Here is a 24676-nt window from a genome sequence, read left to right as displayed (position 1 = left end):
TGTTCCGTGTTAAGAATGGCCCATTCCAAAAGAAACTTATAATTCTTAAGAAAATTCTCTGCTTTGAACTTGAAATTATAGTTCTTTAAGGAAATTATTTCCCCAAATTTTCTGTTTTAGCTCGAAAATTACTTATTTTATTACAAAATTATGATTTCTACAAAAAGCCATATAACAATTATATATCATAATTAATTAATTAATTCCCAGTCCAAGTTCAGTATTATAATTATTTTAGAAAATTCCCTTTACCAAGTCGCAATTACATTCATTTGCAAATTTACTGTGCTAAACCAGGATTCTGTTTGTTTATCAAACATTCTATTCTAATTGTGTAATATTGTATCCCTTTTCAAAAAATTTGAAATCGTGATAAATTTTGGCTTGGAAAAGGGATTAGTTTTAAATGTATTGCTTCTAAATTAAAATTAATATTATATTCCAAAATTGATTGATGCATCTTGCAAATTACGTGTTCCCAGACAAAATTATAGCTATTTACTGAAATTCCTGTTGTAGAGCGAAATTAAAGTCAAAATTTTAATTCTTCACGAAATTATCTGTTCAAAGTCAAAATGTTAATGGATCGAAATAATTGTAGATCTTACTATTTTCCATTAATAGTGTGCTCACTCCCTTTTACACTCGCGTTACTCCAGTGAAAGTGGAAGCTGTCGAAGACATACACACCATTCAGAGGTCCACCACGAATACTTGGTCTTTCTGATGGATAGATAGGCGAAAAATTCACTGGCGTGGAAGAAAAATATCCCATGTAATTTTAATTCGACAAAAAAAAAAACAGTTGCTTTTTTGCATACAAAATAAAATTTCTAAAAAATTGACCCAAGATCGAGCAAAAGAAACTCTTGGGTGAACTACGCAAGATTAGATCAATTTATAGAGTAGGTCGTATGAATTTAGAAGCATTTATCAATAGAAAATTTCTTTAAGTTTCTGATCACATTTAGAAGAATATTTAGCAAAAACTATGGGAGATTTTATCACGAAGTACAATTTTTTCTTTGATCTAAATGTAATTTTGTATGGTTTCCACGGAAAATGTTTAAATTAAGGAATTAAAATTGCTCTAGAAATGTATACCAGTATGGCCCTCATTCTTCACTTCGATTCTTGTTGGTTTTATTTCGCCACCAGACATTTTCAAATTCTCTTTGAGCTCTTTTTTTATTTTACGCGTTACGATATTTATAGGAGATTGTCTTCTTCCTCCACATTCTTTATAAGTTGCACTCCATTCCTTCACATGGCGGTAATCGAATGCTTCAAATAAAGAAATTTTATTTAAAAGAAAAATTAAACTTTATGAATTAAATTGGGTCCATATCATGTCACATGCGGCAAGTCTCTATGCGGCGAGTCTCACCTGCGGCATGTCACATCTGAGGCATGTCACATCTGTGGCATGTCACATCTTCGGCTTGTCACATTTGAGGAATGCCTCATCTGCGATAAGTCACAACTGCGGCATGTCACATCTGTGGCATGTCACCTCTGCGGCATGTCATATCTACGGCATGCCTCATCTGCGGCATGTCACGACTGTGGCATATCTACCCAGCGGTTTCTCTCCCGCACGGCATTTCTCCCTGTGAAATTGACATTTTTGTGGCATCTCTCACCAGTAGGAATTCTCCCAGTGGCATCTCTAACTTCCAAAAAATGTTTAATGTCCAATTAAAAATGGCTAAACTGAGGTAAGTCTCCCTGGATTAATTGTCTTCCCGGTGGCGTCTCTACCTCGGAAAATATTTTCGGGATCATATTAAAATATTAAAACTGCGGCAAGCCTCCCGGAACTAATTGTCACATCTGCGGCATCTCTCACCAGCCAAAAGTCTCCCCAGTGGCATCTGTCACCCGTGGAAGAATGTTCAAATCCACATCAAAGTGGCAAAAGTGTGGCAAGTCTCTCACGACTGATTCTCACACCTGCGGCATCTCTCGCCCGCGGCAAGACTCCCCAGCGGCATCTCCCATTCGGGAGAAATTTTCTAATCCACATCAAACTGGCAAAAGTGAGGCAAGTCTCCCAGGATTAATTGTTACATTCGCGGTATCTCTCATCAGCGGCAAGTCTCCCCAGCGGCATCTCTCCCCCGAGAAATATTTTTAAGCACTTTCAAAGATGACGTAACTGCGACAAGCCTCCCCAGCGGAATCTCTCTCCCAACAAATTTTTTAAGTAGTTTTAAAAATGGCAAAAATGTGGCAAGTCTCCCCAGTGGAATCTCTCCCCAATGAATATTTTTTAAAAACTTCTAAAAATGGCAAAAGTGCAGCAAGTCTCCCCAGCGGCATCTCTCCCCCAGCAATTTTTCTAAGTAGTTTTAAAGATGGCAAAAATGCGGTAAGTCTCTCCAGCGGCATCTCTCCCCTAACAAATTTTTTGGTAATTTTAAAGATTGCAAAAATGCGGCAAGTCTCCCCAGCGGCATCTCTCCCCTATAAATTTTCTAAGTAGTTTTAAGGATTGCAAAAATGCGGCAAGTCTCTCCAGCAGCTTCTTTCTCCCAAGAAAGTTTTTTAAGGACTTTTAAAATTGGCAAAAGTGCGGCAAGTCTCCCCAGCAGCGTCGCACCCCCATGAATATTTTTTAAGAACTTCTAAAAATAGCAAAAGTGCGGCAAGTCTCCCAAGTGGCATTACTCCCACAACAAATTTTTTAAGTGTTTTTAAAGATGGCAAAAATGCGGCAAGTCTCCCCAGTGGCATCTCTCCCCTATGAATATTTTTTAAAAACTTCTAAAAATGGCAAAAGTGCGGTAAGTCTCCCAACTTAGAAAATTTGTTTGGGGGAGAGATGCCGCTGGAGAGACTTGCCGCAATTTTGCCATTTTTAAAAGTCTTAAAAAAATTTTCTTGGGGGAGAGATGCCCCTGGGGATACTAGCCGCATTTTTGCCATCTTTAAAACTACAAAAAAATTTGTTTGGGGAGAGATGCCACTGGGGAGACTTGCCGCACTTTTGCTATTTTCAGAAGTCCTTACAAAATTTTCTTGGGAGAGAGATTCCGCTGGGGAGACTTGCCGCATTTTTACCATTTTTAAAACTACAAAAAAATTTGTTAGGGGAGAGATGCCGTTTGGGAGACTTTCCGCACTTTTGCCATTTTTAAAAGTCTTAAAAAAATTTTCTTGGGGGAGAGATGCCCCTGGGGATACTAGCCGCATTTTTGCCATCTTTAAAACTACAAAAAAATTTGTTTGGGGAGAGATGCCACTGGGGAGACTTGCCGCATTTTTGCCATCTTTAAAACTACCAAAAAATTTGTTGGCAGAGAGATGCCGCTTGGGTGATTTGCCGCATTTTTGCCATTTTTACAAGTTCTTAAAAAATATTTATGGGGGAGAGATGCCGCTTGGGAGCCTTGCCGCACTTTTGCCATTTTTTGAAGTTCTTAAAAAATATTCATTGGTGAGAGATGCCACTGGGGAGACTTGCCACATTTTTGCCATCTTTAAAACTACTTAGAAAATTTGTTGGGGGAGAGATTCCGCTGAGGATACTTGTTGCACTTTTGCCATTTTTAGAAGTTCTTACAAAATTTTCGTGGGGGAGAGATGCCGCTGGGGAGACTTGCCGCAGTTGTTGCACCTTTGGAAGTACTTAACAAGTTTTTTTGGGAGAGAGGTGCCGCTGGGGAGGCTTGGCGCAGTTACGTCATCTTTGGAAGTGCTTAAAAATATTTCTTGGGGGAGAGATGCCGCTGGGGAGACTTGCCGCTGATGAGAGATACCGCGAATGTGACAATTAATCATGGGAGACTTGCCTTACTTTTTCCAGTTTGATGCGGATTGGAAATTTTTCCCGAATGGGAGATGCCGCTGGGGAGTCTTGCCGCGGTCGAGAGATGCCGTAGGTGTGACAATCAGTCGTGAGAGACTTGCCACACTTTTGCCGCTTTGATGTGGATTTGAACATTCTTCCACGGGTGAGAGATGCCACTGGGGAGACTTTTCGCTGGTGGGAGATGCCGCAGATGTGACAATTAGTTCCGGGAGGCTTGCCGCAGTTTTAACATTTTAATATGAAGCCGAAAATATTTTCCGAGGTAGAGATGCCACCGGGAAGACAATTATTCCAGGGATACTTGCATCAGTTTAGCCATTTTCAATTGGACATTAAACATTTTTTGGAAGTGAGAGATGCCACTGGGAGAATTTTTACTGGCGAGAGATTCCGCAAAAATGTCAATTTCACAGTGAGGAATGCCGTGCGGAAGAGAAGCCGCTGAGTAGAGATGCCGCAGTTGTGACATGCCGCAGATGAGGCATGCCGTAGATGTGACATGCAGCAGAGGTGAGATGCCACAGATGTGACATCCTGCAGTTGTGAGATGCCACAGATGTGACATCCTGCAGTTGTGACTTACCGCAGATGAGACATTCCGCCGATGTGACAAGCCGCAGATGTGACATGCCTCAGAAGAGACATACCTCAGATGTGACATGCCTCAGATGTGACATGCCGCAGGTGAGACTCGCCGCAGAGAGACTTGCCGCATGTGACATAATATGGACCCAAAAATACAGTTTGACTCACATAAAATTCCAGTAAGCTGAGTGATAAAAACCACCACACTTAAAACTCGTCCTGCGTTTCCTTTCATCATTCCATTGGAAGTATTTCAAAACGTTATGTAAAATAGACTAAACGTTTTTCTTTCTTTTGCTTTTCAAGTAATATCTTAATTGTCTTTTTATATATGCGGTGCTTAAAGAATATATTATTCTTTTCTGGAAATTACGTTCTGCTTTTAGTTGAAACTATGTTCTACTTGTTATCTTGAATAAACATAAATGAGAAAAAATATAAAAGCACTAGAATAAGTACACGATCGCTACGCGGGCTTTTACAGGTAAATTGCACTATTTTAGTTTCAAATGCGATCAAATGCACAAACATTTACAAATTCTGTGTCAAATAATTGACCGAGTTATTAATTAGTGGCAAGTGGTAGAAGACATCTAAAATTGTTGTGTTAAATTCGTACTAATAAGGTCCAAAAAAAGGATCAATTTTGTTGCCCACCATTTTGCTCCAGCGAGCATTTTACTCTCATGATCATAATGATCTGTCTAATCGGTTTAATTTGATCTTATTTTTCAGTTCATTAATCAGATCAAACCAAATAGCCGCCAATTTTTTGTGCCGATGTCATAACGACCAGATCCCAAACCAGATCATTATGATTTTAAAAGTCAATCATTCATTCCGGCTGATCAAAATGCACTTGTTTTTGGTATCATTTTTCTTGCATATCAAAATGATATTGATTATGATATCATTTTGAACATGTTTACATTTTCACCAGAGAAGGTATTCGATTTGTATAAAATTTGACCCCCCCCCCCTGTTTTTGTCAAATGTCCACGTTTTGAGAGCCACTGAATCAGAAAAACAGGGTTTTACGAATGTCTCTCTCTGTTTGTATGTCTTTCTGTCTGTATCTGTGTATCCTGTGAACATGATAACTTTTGAAAAAATTAATCTATTAGATTGACCTTTCGTACACTTGTTAAGTGTCCTAAGCTTAAGATCAAATTCGTTAGCCAGCCATTTCGGATCAACATTTGAAAAATGGGCACATTTTGAATATTTTCGAGACCACTTTTTACAAAATTCAAGAATTCTCTTCACGTTTATTCATATTTGTATCTACTTCCACGTCATCTACGATGTTGTTGTCTAAATATCGCTGTAAAGACGAAGGTGAACGACTCATCTCGGTTATTAACACTCAGAAAAATTTTTGCTACGAACTATTTAAAATGTTTGCGAGCGCATCTACGTTCGGCATGCAATTCCAAATATTTTAACATATAAAACTTGCGCTCAGCTTGATAAACAACGCAGAAAAATGCGAGACTGCGAAAAACAACAAAAAGTGAAAGGTAGAACATTGCAGATAACAGGCTTAGACAGTTGGATCCCTGGTAGATAACCTATGAATAGCTTTCACTTGTGATATAACGTTCAATTTTCATTTAAATGTTATAAAACCAGCGTATATTATTTTTCAGTAGTAAATCAACAAAATATTTTTACAGTTGAAAAAAATTTTGAAAATTGCAAAATTAACAACGATTGTCCTTCGCCGTGTAATATTTCTAAAATGTCAGGTAACAAGTTTAGACCTTGGACCCTTCAAGTAAACTCCTCCTGGTCTTAATTCTTGTAACATAAACAGAAAAAAACTCATAACTCATCAATCCTTTCCTGAATCATAAGACTTTTTTTTATCAATTTAAGCTATATGAGTAACAAAAACTCCTTTCTTACTCAATTTCTCTCTTACTTATTTCACTTCACCTCCACAAGACCAAATCACCTTTTTTCACCATTTTATCAACTATTTTCCTGCTTTCGCCTTGCTTTTTACTGTCTTCTAAATCTTTCAACCTTACCCTGGCACTTCCTTAACGTCTATCACGTATCGATATGTAAACGGAAGTCTAATTAAAATTTATAACTGACAGTCTCTAAATTTGTCCCAGAAAGATAACAACTCTTCATACCTGTTATAAACTAAAAATAAAATATTAATTCTCTGCTTAAAACGATTTACTAACCTGTATTTCAAAAACACAACCACTGCTATAACCCTCAACCATCGCATATGGCAAACAAAACATACTTACGCGTGAAGTATTTTTTTAATCGTTTTGAATTTGACGGAACTCCGTTCTCCAGTTATCCAAAATAATTATTTAACTTTTGCATTTTAAGCTCACTTAAGACACTACGGAACTTTTTTATAATGATAAAACTGTTCAGTTATCGCTTATATCCGCTTGAAATGATGTGCAGAGACATTTTTGATAATTGATGCAAGATGACATCTTATTTTTAGAATTAATTAATTATATTTTTGTGCAATAAGTAGAAATCAAACCGTTGCATTTTTGTTAAATACCTTATAATATTAACGAAAAATCGAATTTTCTCAATTTTTGTTATTACTTGCAATGTTTATTCATTAAATTCTCATTTAAATTATTTCAATATTACACTTATAAAATTTGTATTTAATACGAAAATTGCTTTTTTCCTGAGTTTTTAAAACTTTAAAATGGATAAAATAGACGAATGAAATATCTCACTAGTAGATAAATCTTTCATTTACCGTCTTGAAAATAAAAACACGTAAACGCGCAAGGCAATGTAGTTTGTATGCCCTCTGTGCTTGAATTAGAATAGCATAATAGGATTATTTTGCACTTGGTTTATATATAACTAATACTTTTATACATATATTCGAAATGTGTATTTCAATTGCACACTAGTATCAGTCAACTTTAAAAAATACAATTCAAATGTAATAAGTAAGCTAACGTGCCTATCCAGTCCTTTCTCAGCTGAAGCGAATGGATCGTTAAAATTTTTAGTTTTTTAGTTTGGTTAAATTACTTTCCTTAATTACTGTATATAAATTCATAAAACATTCTTTTTAAAAACATAATTTTGTTAGTTGCATACTGCGTATTTTTTTATAATTGTCTTATCTCAATAAGGAAGTAAAGACAGGTAATAGCTGCTAACGTGGAAAAGTGAACCTCAACCAACTTTATCATGAAACAGACATTAAAAGAGGTTTTTTTGCAAAACATTATTTCTATCTAGCATACACATGTTTTGCGTAAAAAACTCGTAACAGCGTTCTTTCGAAAATTAGAAATTTTCATTGTCAACAAAAAATTCCATAACACAATTTTTTGCTTATGTATTGATAAAAAATAAATATAGAGTCAAAAAAGTTGTACATTTTTTTTGTAAAATTATAACTGTTAAATCTACAAAGGGTTAAAAATTCCTTTATGCCAAAAGTTATTAATAAATGACATTATTAGACTTTTTGAAAATTTTTCTCTTTGGATGTTGTTTCGATATTTTTTATATGCAGTTTAAAAAATCGTGTGAGCAATTCTTTCAAAAAACAATTTTCAAACTTATTTTTGCAATTTCTAAACTTTAAACATAATAGGCTTCTTTTGCTTAAAAGCTAAGTAAAAAATTTCAATGGAATTATGTTAAACAATAAAAACTGTTTAATCTACGGAGGTTTTTGTATATTTGTAAAAAAAAGCCGTCCTATCACAACAAAAGTGGTCGAAACATTTTCTTGATTACACAGGCCCACAAAAAAAACAAAAGTGTCTGTGCAATTGACCAGACCTATATATTCTTATGTATTTTTCGACGCTGAATCCGAATTTGCAATAAAAAAGTAGGGTCCAGCTACTTTTTATGGGGTTTTGCTCGAAATGATCAGCGACCTCAAAAACCCCCAGTAAAGTATTTAAAATTTTTATAAATCGGTTAAAATCGTAAAACTTGATTTTAATGTCATTTTAATCAAATTTGAAGCAAATTTTCACTTTTCGCGATTTTCTGCCTTTTCATCGCCGTATGGTGGGTTGAAATTTTTGTAAAAAAAAATCAAAACATGGTTTTCGATGTATTTTTTCCCGTAGAAATCGATTCTGAAGTCAAAAAAATAAAAATTTTCTTTATTTTTTTTTTATTTAAAAAAAACCATGAAAAAACCGTAACAAATGAGGTTTTTCGAGCAAAACCCCATAAAAAAGTAGCTGGACCCTACTTTTTTATTGCAAATTCGGATTCAGCGTCGAAAAATACATAAGAATATATAGGTCTGTTCAATTGCACAGACAATTTGTATTTTTTGGGCCTGTGTTATCGGTTCATCTCAGATTGTAATTAGATAATTCTGAAATGGTTGAAAAATAGAGCTATCAATTTAGCGTTAAGTATAAGTATTTTTATGGCAACATAAAACAATATCCAGTAAATATTATCTAAATTTAAGGATCTTTGTGTTAAAGTTCGTTGAGGAACTCCGTGATTAACTTTAGTCTATAAACTGTTTTAGAGTAAACAATTAATCTGAATCTGAAATCCAAAACTTCCTCTCTCGTTTCTTCTCCAACAAATTTCACCCTAAGCAGTATAGTAAAGTTTTGGGTCCACTCGCCTATTTTGATTTCCTCTTTAATGTCCTTTCTTCCTCATCTTCTCCGATGACTTCACATTTCCTTTACCATTAGGCCACAGTGCCGGTGTATATAATAACAATGTATTCTATTCTATTAGAATAATATTATATAATATTATATTTTATTAGATTCTATCAGAATGACCAAGTAGAATACCCTGCTTAAAATGACAGTTTGAAATCCAATTGGAACCGGAAAGAACCCGGTTACATACCCTTTCGGTCCTTACCCGATTTTATATGGTTTTTATTTGGTCTCTAATTTAATTTTGTGAGATCTATCTGGGCCTACTCGGTCCATATACGGGAAATGGTAATAAAAAATATGTTGTCTAAATATTCTATCCGCGCCTACCCGCGGGGAATAAAAATTTTCATAGCGTAAAATTATAAATGGTGTAGTGATTGTATAATAGTAAATAATCCTGTACTTAAACATGTGAACAAATATTAGAATATAAAGGTAATAATATAATAACACAAAAGATTCATTTTTTTGCGGTGAAAAATCGGTTATCATTTTATAGAACTGTTCTCTATACAGTTGACGCTACTTACCTTGTCGCTTCCCCTAACTCTCGGTCGAGCTCTTCCCCCACCACGACCGCTACGGCTCACCATCCGAGAATTGTTCCGATCGCTATTTACGTTGCCGTCGATGGTTCAGGTCTTTTAAGGCAAATTTAAAGCGCAAAAAGTCATTATATGCTTTATTAATGAGGCTTATAAAAGAATTTCGAAATCATAATATTTATGTCTTATGATAATTTCCTTGTCACATGAGATAATCTCAAGTATGACAAACTTAATCGAAGGTTTATCAATAATTCGTAAATGCTAACCTATTTTTCAGTTTATTCCGCGAGAGAACGAGGTGATCACAATTTTTTGGAACCAAATGTGAGATAATTACTTCCACAATATGTATTCTGAAAATCGAACTTTCACTGTTTGTGAACACTGATCTGCGCGCGGCAACATACGTAGCGAGCGAAACAATTCGCATCAAGCACCACGCATCAAAATTAGACTCGAGAGTGGCGGAACAAGGATTCCATGAAATCACTCCCCTACAGTCCCATTCGCGGCAAAGTAAATAGCGTCGACTGTGGTTTCAAGACTTCTTCGATATAGACTGTATTCAACCTAGTATTTTTGATGTAATAGAACTATTTTACGTTTTTCGTAACCTGCCTTTTAATAGAGAATACGTCACCACGGTATAATACCCATGTAGAAATACTTGAGATGTAATCTGATCCCAGGTGGAACCCAGTCAAGTGCCGGGTATAAACCAGGTCCAATCCCCTCTACAAACCGGATACAAATCTTGAAGGTCCCGGACGAGAGCCATATAGAAGCCGGAGATAAATATATCAATCCAGATAGAATCCGTATAAGGCCCGGGTATAAACCAGGGACAAGATGCGGGTACGTTTCGAATAGACATCACCTAAATATCGGGTAGAAGTTTGAAGGAACCGTATGAGATCCATATAGAAATCTGGTAAATGTTATCTGATCCAAGAGAGAACCCAGTCAAGTGCCGAGTATAAACCAGGTCCAATCCCGACTACAAACCGGATACAGATCTTGAAGGTCCCGGGTGAGAGCCATATAGAAGCCGGAGGTAAAAATATCAATCCAGATAGAATCCGATCAAGGACCAGGTATTAACCGGGGACAAAAGCCGGGTCTAATTCCAATAGCGCCAGATAAGAACGAACTTCCATCCGGTTCTTATCTGGGTTCTATCCGTCATTTTAAGCAGGGTAGCGATAGTCGACATAAAGTATTTCCTCCACTCCTTAAATTATTTTGAATGTTTAGGATTAGGTCTGATCGAAATTAATTCACAGCTATTAATAGGATGTGTTAGTCTGTAATTTTCTGCATCCAAATGTCCCAGCTTTACTCCTCTGAAAGCATGCATCTAATTCTGTAGAGGTCGAAAAGCCGCATTTTATTATTTTTATTATTTTTTTAACCACTAATTTTCAAAAAAGTAATACGCTAAGAGTTTCATTTTGAGCCGTCTTCAAAGAGAACCGGTCTAAAAGAAAAGCTTCTCCTTTCCCTTCTTCACTATTTTTACACAAAATTGTTGTTTGCTTAATTTAGAGTTTCTATATAGAAAGAGAATTTTCACAGGGTTCCCAGTATTTTTACAAATGGCCATTGCAGTAATTGACTATGGCGATTTTAAAAATTCTTTTTGTGGGCAATAATATCTTAACCTAGTAACAAAGTTGGCATTTCCATCAATATGATTTTTTATCTAAAAAAATACCAAAAAGAGCTCACTATTGGTTAGCAATAATAAATATGTTCTAATAGAAAATAAATACAGTGAACCTTGTAGATACAGTCAAATTGGGAGATAGTTCTAGCTTTGAGGCTGACGGTGAAACAGACCTAACCTAACTAAACAGGGCCTAGTTCAACTTCGGCCCAACAGACTGGGGCGTGTTAACTGTTTCCGGTGGCTTCTCTTGCGTGGTGAAAAATATTTAAAAAATTGTTTTTTTTTAATATGGAGATGAGGGGAAACTGAATATCTAACGGAAAACCACAAGGATACATTTTGGGGCTTATATAAAGATGAACTCAAAGTCATACTTGTAGAATTCCCCAGAACTTAGGGTTACCAGATGGGTCGGATAGAAAGTTAGGATACTTAATAAAGCTTTAAAAAAGGTCATTGACTCATCACTCCGTTGGGATTTTAGAAAAGAAAAAATTATCTCATAATCGGCCTTCCATTCGCAATTGGCTTTCAAAATCATAAGATTTCTAAAAAAATATAAGTTCTGTAAAAACCAGGACATTTTCATAGTTTCAAGAGAAACCCAGGATATCAGGACATGTCCTGGAAAATCAGGACGTCTGGTGACCCTGCCAGAACCAGAAGCAAAGTTACCATATGTGAGTCACAATGCGCCGTGGTTTTTCTGCAAAGGGTTCTAATTACATCATCTAAGAACAGTTGTGCAACAGGGCAAACAGAAATAAATTACCCTTTATATTAGGATATATATAAAACAGCTCTATACGAATACAATAAAAACTTAAGAATTTATAAACAGGAAGGTTGGAGGCGCAGAATCAGAGAACATTTCGGATACAGGGAAGCTCTAAAAGATCGGGACAAGAAAATCTGGAAGATCGTCACGGTCTCACAAATTAGAGAGATAATACACAGCTAGAAACAACACAGCTATAATTTCTGACAAGACGAAATACAACTAAACTTCTAGCTGGGACAGCTAAACCAGTTTTTTCAGTGTATTTTTGCAAATTCAAAAGTACACAGAATTCTATTATCTAATAGGAAATCTAAATTTGCAACTAATTTGAAGATTCAGAACATATTGCTTAATAGATAAATGCTAATTTTGATGATAAGTTTTTGGAAAATATTACAGTAAAGTTGCAAACATGCATAATAATTAGATTAGGATTTAGAACTAAAATATTGATTTGTAACATATGGTTCTCAATCTTTTTGTTCACTGTAACGCAATGGAATTTTTTTAAAAAGCGGTTGCTATTGTCTCAGCTAATGATAAGTTTACAGTACTGAGTTCGCATTCTAACAAGTTGTTGGTAATCTTTTAAAATTAAAAGGTTAAAATTCCCAGTTGTTTTGTTTATTTTTTAATCCCTAAAAAGTTGCAACTCCAGATTCGTGGCCGTTGTCGATAATAACCGCGCGTTGTCCATTATACTCTATTCCTGGCTTTGACCGTAAAACATATATTGTTATGATTTCTTTTATTGAAACAAAAACGAAGCAAGATAAGTTAAATGTTGCGAGGTCTTCTATTTCACAACGTTGAGTTTTTTCCCAAAATCATACTTTCTCGATTTTATATAGTTTATATTATCAAGTTTACAAAAATTTAAACTGAATAAAATAATTATACTAAAATAATATATTTTCCATAATTCGATAGTCAATTTATGGTTTTAAGAAATATTTGAGAATAGCAGATATTATTATCAAAACACCATCAGTTTTAAGATTAGCGTAAACTGGAGGGTTCTATACTGGAAGTTACGTGTACTAATACCAGATATATTACTGTTTTCTGTCAAATAGTTCGATTTAATCAATAAATGAAATTAAATTATGTATTTTAGATGATTTTTTCAACATATAAGTACTATTTTTATGTATAATGTCAGGATAAGCTAAGGCTCGAGTCGAAATATAGGCCTTACTTTGACGCTCCAAGTGGAAGTATTGTCCCTACTTTGCGGTTGTTTATTCTACTAGCTTCTAAGTAGCCACTCCTAAAGATATTTTCATTCTATTTTGCTACTGTATAAGCTTCAGCCCCTACATTGAAGGTCTTGCCTCTATATTCTTGAGTTTTATTTATGTCTCCTTTAAAGTTCCATATTCTCCGTAGAATTGGTCAAATTTTTTTTAACGCTCTTAAATTTAAACGCACAAAATATGTGGCGTCGTGCCTCGACGCCTGCGTCCTCGTGACAGATACTTTGTGAAAGCAAAAGTTAAATTGGTTTTAAATAATAAATATTAAAGTGATAACATCGAAATGGGCTCAAGAGGAAAGAAGTTTGCCCTAATCTGTTGGCTTTAAGCAAAAGGAAAAATGCAAACCAGCGTTAAGATTTTAAAGATAGTTATAAAGAACCCAGATCCAACCCACCCACCCTCCAAAAAAAGGTATCAAACACACGAGAAGAAACGTCAAATGAAAAAGGCAAGAAAGAGACAAATCTTTTGTATTTAGTTTTTTCTCTGACACAAAAAATAACTCCAAATTAGTTACCACAGATTCTAAAGAAATAGATTTTACTTTCACTCAATTTTCTTTTGAATTGAAGAATCACGAAATTGAATGATTTCAGTTTAAAAATTTAGAAAATATGACAATTTCAAAACCTTAAAAATTGAATATTTTAAGATTAGATCATTGGAAATTGTTTATAGTTCAAGCTTTTGAAATTATAGAATTAAAATTTTTTATTACAGAAAAAAATTAAGGCCTTGGATGGAAGTCGGGCACCTAAGCCAAAGTAGCGTTTCGAGAAAATTAAGGAGAAAGTTTTTTTTTAGTATATGTACGTGAAAACTTGTACAATATATAAACTGTATTTTGCAATAGGTAAAGTAACTTATCCTTTAAAGAATTCATAGGCAAAATAATTACTTATTCACGTTAACTTTTTAATATTACAGTTTTAAAAAATTTGGTTATATGACCTTTTTCCATAAATGGAATAATATCGTTAAAAAAGTTAATATATCGGAGTTTTTCATTGAAATAGGAAAACTCAGAATGAGTTCTCGTGTTTTTCAATTGCGAGGAATATTTCGCTAATACTATTACTCACATATAAAGCTTCTACAACATTTTTTCTAACATTCTATGGCGTTTTTCACAATATTGGTCATTTAATCATTTTTCAGTCTTCTGCTGCTTCTTCAGATGACATGATTTCGTCTTCATTAGCTTTATTAGTTTTGTTCACGCACAAGTTATAATGAAGTGGGGCGTATTAGTTAGTTAATTTTACTGAACGCATTATAGTCATAGTATTAACCATCCAAAGCCTCAATTATAATTTGACCTTCAAGGTAATTAGGCGAATTGTTATAGAATCAAAGAATGAATTTAATTATACTAAACCAACTTTCAAACCAAAAAATAATTTTAAATGAGTAATATTACAAATGAAAGAAAAAAATTTACTTCAGAACCTTGAAACTTAAAGAATTCGAACTTTATTTTGAACACAAATTTTATATTCACCAAAAATTGTGGTATTGAAACTTTTTTTTTAATCACAGCCTTTAAAATTTCAATTATTTGTGTTTAATTCAAATCACATGAAAACTAACAATTTTTAAATTTCTAATTAAACTTTCCCACATTCAACCAATTTTCTTAAAATTTTAAAAACATGAAAAAAGTATAATTTCCTTTCAAAAACAACATATTTCCCTCTCGAGAAATTCTGCGATTTTTAGTGTAGGTATCTCTTAATTTCAAATGGATTCGGTCAGCGATGATTGTTTTTCGTACGTTATTCTTCAAAACACCGACGCTGATTACAGTTGACTTGTAACCACTATTAATAAGATCGCCAATGGTTATAAATATATAACAAAAATTTGGATGTAACATGGAATTAGAATCAAAAATTGCGTCTTCAAAATGTCATGTTTTTAAACTAATTTTTTTCTATATGCCAAATGGTCGATAACTCCAATATATCTGATACACTCACTAAATATTCCTATACACGTGTTCGTTCAATATTTTTGGTATTCTGGATATTCTTTCTAATCTCAGATATTTTTGATAATTCAACATATTTCAAAATATTCTGACGTATTCCTTAATTTCCCTTTGCGCTCTATACGTTTTTAAAGATTCTAAATTATTAAAAATGATTCTAAAAATGTCAAGAATTATATTATATATTTAATGATAATAATTTAAGAGGATTTATCAATTCTTTTGAATATAAAAAGATTAATGTTTATAAATTTATTTCAAAAGATTTCAAGTAATTTTAAAGAATTTTAAAAATTACAAGAATTTTTAAGAGATTTTAAAGACTTTAAAATACTTATTATGAGTTCCAGAGATTTTAAGTCATTTTGAGAGTTTTTCTGGCATTTAATCGATTTAATATTGTCTGTTAAATCTTTTGAAATCTTTGGAAATACACATAAAATATACAATAATAATTTGTAATATTTCTAAAATCTGAATCTTAGTACATATATTATTATAAGTGTAGCAATATTTCAGATTTTTTTGCATACTTCAAGCTAGGCTAGCCGAGAGGCATTAGGCGTTAGAAATGCGAAACTTGTAGGGTTCGAACGCCCGCGGCGAATAAAAACTTTCATTGAGTGCGATTATAAATAGTGTAGTGATTGTGTATTAGTAAATAATTGTGTCCTTAAACATGTGGACAAATATTAGAGTATAGTAGTAATAATATAATAATACAGAAGATTAATTTTTTTGTGGCGATAAATCGGTTGTGTTTTTATAGAACTGTTCTTTATAGTTTCGGGACTAGTTCAACGCAATGTAAAACAAAGACGATTTTAACTTTTATTAAACTACCCAGCGTATCTTCTACTATAGGATTAGTTCTATAAAATTTAATGGATATTTTTTCCGTGTGCAAAATAACTTGAAACATTACGCAAATTTCACTATGTCTTCTTCTTGTTCCATTTTGTTAATTGTTCGTCAAATAATTTTATTCTGTACAGGAAGGTAGAGTGTGGAGCGATAAATAAGAAACAAAAACTAAGCCTCTATTTTCACGCCCTAAATGGAATATTCGGAAATTTGTGCCCATAAGAGCGCTAAAGTAGGGGAAAAAATCGTATGGTAATACCCTCTACTTTACAGCCTTAGCCCCTACAAATATTAGCGTGAAGACTCTCAAAGTAGGGGCTATATTTCGACTCGGGAGGATGCTGAGCCCATTGCCATTTCAATAACGCTGGGATTCCTTCAATTTAGAAATAAGTACAAGGCAAGCTGTGCGTAAAACCGCTCTTATATCGGGATTGTAGTGTACAACATTTTCTAATTTGGATAATAATATCTGTTATTGTTCAATATTTCTTAAAATCCTATATTGACCATCAAATTGTGAAAAAATGTATTATTTTAATATGTGTGATCCATTTATTTAGTTTTCTCGATTCAATTGGAAACAAAAATTTTGTTTAATTTAAAAAATATTAAAAGCGTATATATTTAGTACAAATAAGTACCTGTTAATCAGTAACGATATGAAGAGGCAAAGATTGTAACTAAGGTACAAATTGCGCACAAGGTGCTGTTGTTAAAGATCCTTGGTATGTTAGAAACGTTTATAGCGATTGCAGTCCGAAAGTTGATAATAAAAACGCTGCAATATTTGCTGTTGTTTCTACATTCTTCACTTTAGATAATCACCCTACTATGGGGTCTAGTGCTGAATGTTTTGAATTTTTTGTCTGAAATTAATGACCTCGTGCGGAATCACTTCACATAAAATTGTTTTTAAACGTGATCCTCCCTTAAAATGTTATCAGTTGCTGCTCCGTTGATGTTAAAGTGATTGACGATTATTATTAATAATAAATGCTACTCGTTTATGACAATGTTGGCGTTCCTCTGAAAAAGGAACCTTCTCAGCTATAAGAGATTCCTGAATCTTTAGATTTTATTATCTAACCGTTCGATTGTGTGTGATATCCTTCACGTCTATAATCACTTTTTATCTATAAAAAATGATTGTGGAGCAAATAGAATGCAATTTTGCCTGAACAACTTGGCAGTTTTCTGCCATACTAAGCATTTTTCTTGACGAAAAGAAGGGAGGAAAGAAATTTTTGAAATTTTAGCATCAAGTGTTAGTAATTTTGGAACTTCTTGCCATTTTTCCCACTATCCTACTTTCAAAATAAGTTAGAAAAGTTTGGTTACTGATAATTTTGTGGTTTTTCGGCGGAATACTTTTAAAGAAAATATGACATTCTACTAACATTATCTACCGTTAGAACGGAAAAGAAAACAGCAATCACAGAAAGACCGTCAAGTTTACTTGAGCCGTAACTTTTTTATAGCGAACCATGTGCATCTCCAGTTGATAACCGCCAAAGAAAACAACAAAATTAATATTTTTAAATATTAATAGTTGAATTATTAATTTCTTATTACTTATTAATTTTTTATCATATAGTACGAATTTCCAACAAAATATTTAAATTTTAAATCAAGGATATGAACTTTCAACTAAAACGCTGAATCTTCAAAAATAAAAAATGTGAATTTTTCACCAAGTAATTTAAATTTTATCCATGTAGTTAAATGATGAAACTAAAAAGAGAAATCGTTAATAAAAAATTGAAGAGCTTAATTTTTAATTAGAAAATATATTTCTCAACAACAACACAAAAAAAACAACGTTTACCCAAAAATATAAGATCTCGACAAAAAATGTAATACAGTGAGACTCTTCAATAGCCCTCCCTTCTATAGCCGTTCCGAGAATTGATGCCGAGCTGCATGTAGGTGTAAAAGGAGCTGCGCGGGCTGCTCGGGGAGCGCACAATCTGCGGTTGTCACTCAGGCGACCACTCAGGCGTGACCGAACAAAAGCGGAGTGGGCTACAATGAGTTAGTTCCCACTCACGGTCTGCCCCAAAATCGGCACAATAGAAGAGATTCACTGTAGTTGATATTTGACTCAAAAAGCTTTTAATTTTTATTGTAGAACTGTCAAATTAAAAAAATAAAATAAAACCCCAAATAAAATAGATGAATTTCTAACTCAATAGATGCATTTTTAACAAACACCCAAAAAAATAAAATTTCAACCAAGAAGATGAAATTTTAACCACAAATCGAATAGTTAATTTTTTAGTTTAAAAAATTATTCTTTAGCCAAAACAACTATTTTTAACAAATTCTGAAGAATACTGATTTTTAGCAACGTTTGTTTTTATAAATTTCCTTTTTATAAATCAGAATAGAAGTTATTTTCTAAAAGTTCCAGTTCTACGTCAAAAATTACTTGTTTCAAGACAAAATTATAATTCTTTAGGAAATTCCCTGTTTTAAAGTCATAATTATAATTCCTTATGATAACTTTTTTTATGAATCATTCATTGATTTTCCGTCCAAACTCAGAATTATAATTATTAAGAAACTTCCCTACACTGAGTCACAATTAAATTATTTACAAATTTCCTGCTCTAAATTAGAATTATGCTGTATGTACAAAATTTTCTATTATAATTCAGAAATATAGTAACTGTCTGTTTACAAAATTTCAAGTAGGGAAGTATAAAATTTTCACGAATTCTGGCTTCGAACAGGAACTTGAAAAAAGTTTCCTTCTTCTAAATCAGAATTGCGGGTTTCATCTAAAAAATTATCTGTTCCAAGACCAAATTATAATTTTTTATTGAAATTCCTGTTCTAAAGTGAACTTAAAATGAAAAAGCTTGATGAAATTCCCTGTTCAGAAATCAAAATTATCATTTGTTACGGGCATTCCTTGTCCGAAACGTTATTCTTGTTTTCTTTATTGAAATTCGCTTTCCCAAAATCAAAATTATAATTCTTTACTAATATTCCCCGTTCGAGAGCCAACCTAAAATAAAAATTATAATTCTGTATGGGAGTTGTCGGTCTCAATTGTGAAAACTTTGTTTATTTACTAAAATTTTCTTACGCAACTCAGAATTATAATTTTTGGAGAAAATTGACTAAATTCATAATTTAGTACCTGGTAATTTACAAATATGATGTTTCATAATCTACGAATTATAGTGATCCCAGCAATATGTTATTTCACTTAAAAATGTGAAAATTCCAAAATAAATGTTCAAGTTTGTGTGAAATTTTATGGAAAATTTTGCAATGTTTTCTACTAAAATCAAATGCAGTAACTTTTAATTCAATAATGCAATATTTCACTCAACTTCGGAAAATTCCGGAAGGTTAAATTTGGCCAGTTTTAAAAACTTTACCACCATAAATCTGGGTTATTTCTGAAAGAATCGCATTTCTCAAAATGAAACTTAAAACATGTTCTACTGCCAGTGCAAAGTTAATTATTATTTTAATTGTTTGCCTTCGAAAGCTTATTTTTGTTTTATACTAGAAAAATAACTAAAATAAATTAAATTTAAACATAATATTTATCGCTATGTATAAATGTCCTACCAAGGATACTGCGACGACTATTATATAATTTTTGTATTAATGTTTATAAAAAATACTATTTTAACACATGAAAAGCAGACCATTAAGGGCATTCATAAAATCAAATTTCTAAATTAAAAGTGCTTTAGTGTAAAAATTAAACAAATCCGGAAGATAATGAAAAGCTTATGTGAATTTTATTTAGCGGAAGTTCCTATTATGCACAAAAGTAGTTTGAAAATCTAATTTTGCTTTGTGATTTTTTTCATGAACTCTGATTGGTTAAACACGAAACAAAAGTTGAAAATTTATTCTTCAATTTTCAACTTTTTGATTCATATAACATACCGCTGGAATCATTATAATACCCAGAATTCAAACATAAAATTTGTAAACTCAAAAATTTATAAGTCTGAGTTGCGTTAGGAAATTTTAGTAAATAAACAAAGTTTTCACAATTGAGACCGGAAACTCCCATAAAGAATTATAATTTTTATTTTAGGTTGACTCTCGAATTTGAAATTTCAATAAAAAATTGTGATTTTGATTTTAGAAAAGCGACTTTCAATAAAGAAATATAATAATAACGATTCGGACTAGTAATCCTAGTAATAAATTATAATTTTGACTTGTGAAGAGGGAATTTCATCAAGAATAGAATTATTATTTTAAGTTCATTTTAGAACAGTAATTTCGATAAAAAATTATAATTTGGTCGTTGAACAGGTAATTTAAAAAATGTTGCACTCTGCATTTTAGTCTTCATTAGGCAATAAAAATAGAATTTCGGAAGAGACAAATGTTATTCTGATGATAATTTCCAAAAATATGTCACAAGGATAAAAATAATAGTAGAACTGACTGCCGTCCATTAGGAGTGCGGTCGTATACAGAGGTCTGGAGATCTCATGGAGGGGGATTTCCCCGTATTAAAGCTTCTGGTTAATTAAAAAAATTGCAACTAGGGGATGTAATAGTAGAGTAGTGGCGGTTTAAATTGAAATTTTAGTGTGATAAAATCAATGTTTTCAACATGTATTTAATAATTTAAATAATATGGATGCGTTTGTAAACTTAGTCAAAGTAATAAACGAATAGTAAAGCTTCAACATGATTATATTAGAAATAAATTGAATTAAATTGACTTTCACAAATACGAAACCATCAAAATTCGTCAGAAATTCGACGAAAGTAAAAAATCTCGATTTTTACAAGCCTTTTGATTCTTGAATATTGTCGGTTGGGCACAATTTCTTAAACGCGAATGTTTCAAAGGAGCACGATAGATGAAAATATATAGATAGGCCCTTCTTAGTCATATTTGACGCACTCTCTCATAATAGTCTCATCGGAAAAATACATTTCACATACACGTGCTGTCGATCGGAAAACAATAACACCAGTCACACAAAATTCCCATTCTTTTCGGAGTATAGGATCACTGGACACTTTGAAGATCAATCTTTTTCTTTGAAATTTGTTACAGTTTCCTTCGCACTTCGGCATTGAACACCAAAACGGCATTTTTCTACAGATTGCACATCTGCAGTGGACTGTATCAATATTCTCTAGTGTCAGTGTCACTTCGACTTTGAGGCTACAAATAGTGTTTACATTTTCAAATGTTTCTCCTCTCGACTAGTGCTGCATGTCGCGTGGTGGCAGGATAGCCAAACTGTTTGGCTTACGTAAGGGAACATCCCCGACCACAGGAGCCCCCGGACCTGTGTATACGACCGGGATTAAGAGCATGCTCACTCCCATTTACATTCGATGCACCCCAGTGGAAGTGGAAGCTGTCTAAAAAATATGCACCATTCAGAGGTCAGCCTTAAATACTTGCTTTTTCAGATTGATAGATTGGTGAAAATGCCGATGTACATGAAATTAAAAAAAAAAACACTTGCCATTTAAATTTAATAAGAAAAACGGTTGCCTTACAGCATACAAAATTAAATTAAAAAGAATATCACTGAAGGCGTGCAAAAAATTTCTAGGTAAAATGCACAAGACTGTATCACTTCATATTTATTAGCATTTGCAGCGAAAAAATCTTAATGTTTTTTATCTCAATATTGAGAGCCTTTCTTAGCCCAGCTGCACCAAATATGGTCGAAAAGTAATATTTTATCGTGTTTTGTTCTTGCATTGTAATTGAAATTTAAAAAAAACGGTATTGGCTGTGTAATTTAGTGTTACATTAAACGTCAAAAAATTGATTTCACTTAATTGATAATAGTAACAGTATTAATTGTAATTTTACTAATAATATTAGCCGTATCTAGTCTCTTCAATAGGAAACAAAGGAAGTTGAGCATGTCAAGCCACTTCGTCTTCAACGCAGAGCCGTCGATGCCGCACCAGGATCCCTTAGCATCCAGTGGCCGTGCAGCAAGGGAAGTTAATTAAGATAAGTCCTTCTTTATTTATTTACATTTCATTAATTTTATAAAGTGATAGTGTGCCACGAAACCTTCCGCATAACGTGACCGAGAGTCAGTACTCTCCCACGTGTGAACTTAAATCGAATGTAAAATAATTTAATTAGATTACAATTAATTAAAAAGTTTCATTTGCACTGTAAATGTTACAACAACGAAATTAATACCAGTGATTTTTTTCATTTTTTAAACAGCTGAAAATTGAATAGGAAAAAAGGGAATTTAAGAAATTTAAATTAGACCAAAATCCAAATTAAAAATCCCATTTAACGTTCAATAATCAAATTCATGCAAAATCCTGTTAAATAAAACAAGAATTCAACGACCAAATTTGGACCATAACGAATAAATAAAAACCAAAAATTCTATTGTAATCTGAAAAAAAAAAACAAAAAACAAATAAAATTTTCGGACGAAAATAAATAAGAGGAAAGAAAAATGAGAAGGCAGCCAACCACATCCCCTTCCTTCTCTTTTTCTTTCTTTCGTCTTTTTTATTTTTATTATCATCAAATTACAATAAAATAAAAATAAAAAACATAAATAAATAAATATGCATTCCCAACGTTTCGGTACTCGTACATTGAATGAGGATCAGTAGGCCAATTTGTTGTAAACACAATATAAATATCTGTCACAATTACATCAGAAGTAGAGAAAGTAAAAGAAAAACTGAATTCATGTAAGAGTCACGTTAAATGTAATTAATTGTATTAGCATAAATTTTGCTCAGCCCATCTAAATCAATTTTTAAATTAATAGATAACTTTTTTTTTTTTTAATATAAAGAATTTCCATGAACTCTCTCTTTCTCTTATTACTTTCACTATGAAAAATTTGAACATTATCCCAGTCAAACTCATGGTCAATATCAACAAATGCCTTTTTATGTCTGGCAAGAACACTCTTATAACAGCGTCCTAAACGAACATCACTTTTGTATTCCTCTATCCTAGTATTAAGAAGTCTGCCAGTCAGATCTTGCAAGTGATCTTATAGACAACACAACTCTTTTCAAAATTATCTAAAGGATCTTTGCAAAAATTTATCACCGAATCCATTTTAAATGGAATGCGGAAAATAGTATGAATTTTAATTTTTTTTTCAACATAAGTTCAATAGTTTTAGAAATTTGACCAAAAAATGGACGAACAAAAGTATTAAACGAACTATATTAATTTAACTCTTTCTGATTATCTACAAGCAAATTATTAATTTCTTTGTTTTTGATTTGTTAAACTCTAATTGCAATATGTTTCTCAATTAACTTTTTCAGATAACGATTCAGAAAAAGGATATTCCTAACAATATTCAAATTTCTTGTGTGAAATAAATAATGGGACAAACCTAGAGCTCTGTCAACTAAGTTTTTAATTACTGCAATTTTGTTTTGAAAGGGATGAGCAGAAAGCAAATTTAAAATTCTACCTGAGTATGTACTTTTTCTGTACCAATTGGTAATAATATTACTGTTAATGATCTGTTATTTTTTTAGAGGAACACATAATAAGGTATCGTCGAGAAACCGAAAATAAAAAGGCAAAACAAAATCTGATTTCCCATAAACAAAAACGTCCAAATCTTTCATCACTAGTTTTGCCAAAATCGGAGAAATGACTGAACCTATGGGAGTATCAGACTTCTGTCTATAGAAAGATCCATTAAATTTAAAATAAATTGACTTCATAATTAAAACTATCCGTTCAATAAAATCTTTTTGACATAATCGAGTACGGGTTTTTATATTAGTCCATCTATTTAAAATTGGATTTTTAACTAATTCAAGGGGTATACTCGGAAACATTGCAATAACATTCAAAGAAGTCATTACATGGTCATCCAGAACCTTTTTTTTGAATGATACTTTTTTGAAATTCCCAGCTATTTTTCACATTATATTTAGAAGTTGTGATAGAGTCCTTGAGAATCAAATTAAAATTGTGTTCTAAAAATTTGGTTGGAGTATTAATAGTTGAAAAAACTATTCTTAAGGGATAGCCATCTTTGTGAATCTTTCTCAAACCATAAGATCTTGCAAGAACTGTGTCTTCAATGTTAATATCAGTCCATCTTATATCTTTTCCCAGAAGTCTTTTCTTTTTCCGATTGTCAAGCATCTTAAAAGTGTCTCTTTTTAATTTTTTAACGGATTTTCATGTAATAATTCAAAATTATCATTATCAGAAAGCAAATTCTCCATATCCCTGATACAATTCGATTTTTTCATGCAAACAGTAATACTGCCTTTATCAGCATTCATGCAAACCAAATCAGGGTTGTTTTTAAGAAACCCTTTCGTCATCATGAAAACTTTAGAAATTCTACGATCAATATAGCTGATATGCAAACTATTTTTCTCAACAAAGCTCTTTGACAAGTGTAAAACCTTGTTTCGGAAATACTGCTGATCCAAAATAGGAATTTTGTGTATATTTGATTCAACATCTTTTACTATTTCCATCATTTGTTTTGCCTTAGTTTTTATCAC

General features: G+C 32.7%; 1 protein-coding gene across 3 annotated transcripts; it reads right to left on the bottom strand.

The window, feature by feature from the left end:
- Positions 1-320: 320 nt before the first annotated feature.
- On the bottom strand, positions 321-7364 carry LOC117178252 (putative carbonic anhydrase 3). Of its 3 annotated transcripts, none has more exons than XM_033369598.1 (4): positions 7152-7364; positions 4568-4809; positions 1105-1284; positions 321-723 (listed from the first exon to the last, which is right to left on the bottom strand). In XM_033369598.1, the coding sequence occupies exons 2-4, from the start codon at positions 4635-4637 to the stop codon at positions 608-610; spliced, it is 366 nt and encodes a 121-aa protein (XP_033225489.1). In that variant the 5' UTR covers positions 4638-4809; positions 7152-7364; the 3' UTR covers positions 321-607. The 3 variants fall into 3 exon arrangements, with proteins under 3 accessions (XP_033225489.1, XP_033225487.1, XP_033225488.1); XM_033369596.1 differs by having other exon boundaries at positions 341-750; positions 7152-7357; XM_033369597.1 differs by having other exon boundaries at positions 341-750; positions 4568-4761; positions 7152-7357.
- Positions 7365-24676: the final 17312 nt, after the last annotated feature.

The sequence above is a fragment of the Belonocnema kinseyi genome, chromosome 8, assembly GCF_010883055.1.
Source record: "Belonocnema kinseyi isolate 2016_QV_RU_SX_M_011 chromosome 8, B_treatae_v1, whole genome shotgun sequence".
NCBI classification, from domain to species: domain Eukaryota; kingdom Metazoa; phylum Arthropoda; class Insecta; order Hymenoptera; family Cynipidae; genus Belonocnema; species Belonocnema kinseyi.
The sequence above is the reverse complement of the archived record's forward strand: the minus strand, read 5'-3'. Positions and strand labels throughout refer to the sequence as shown.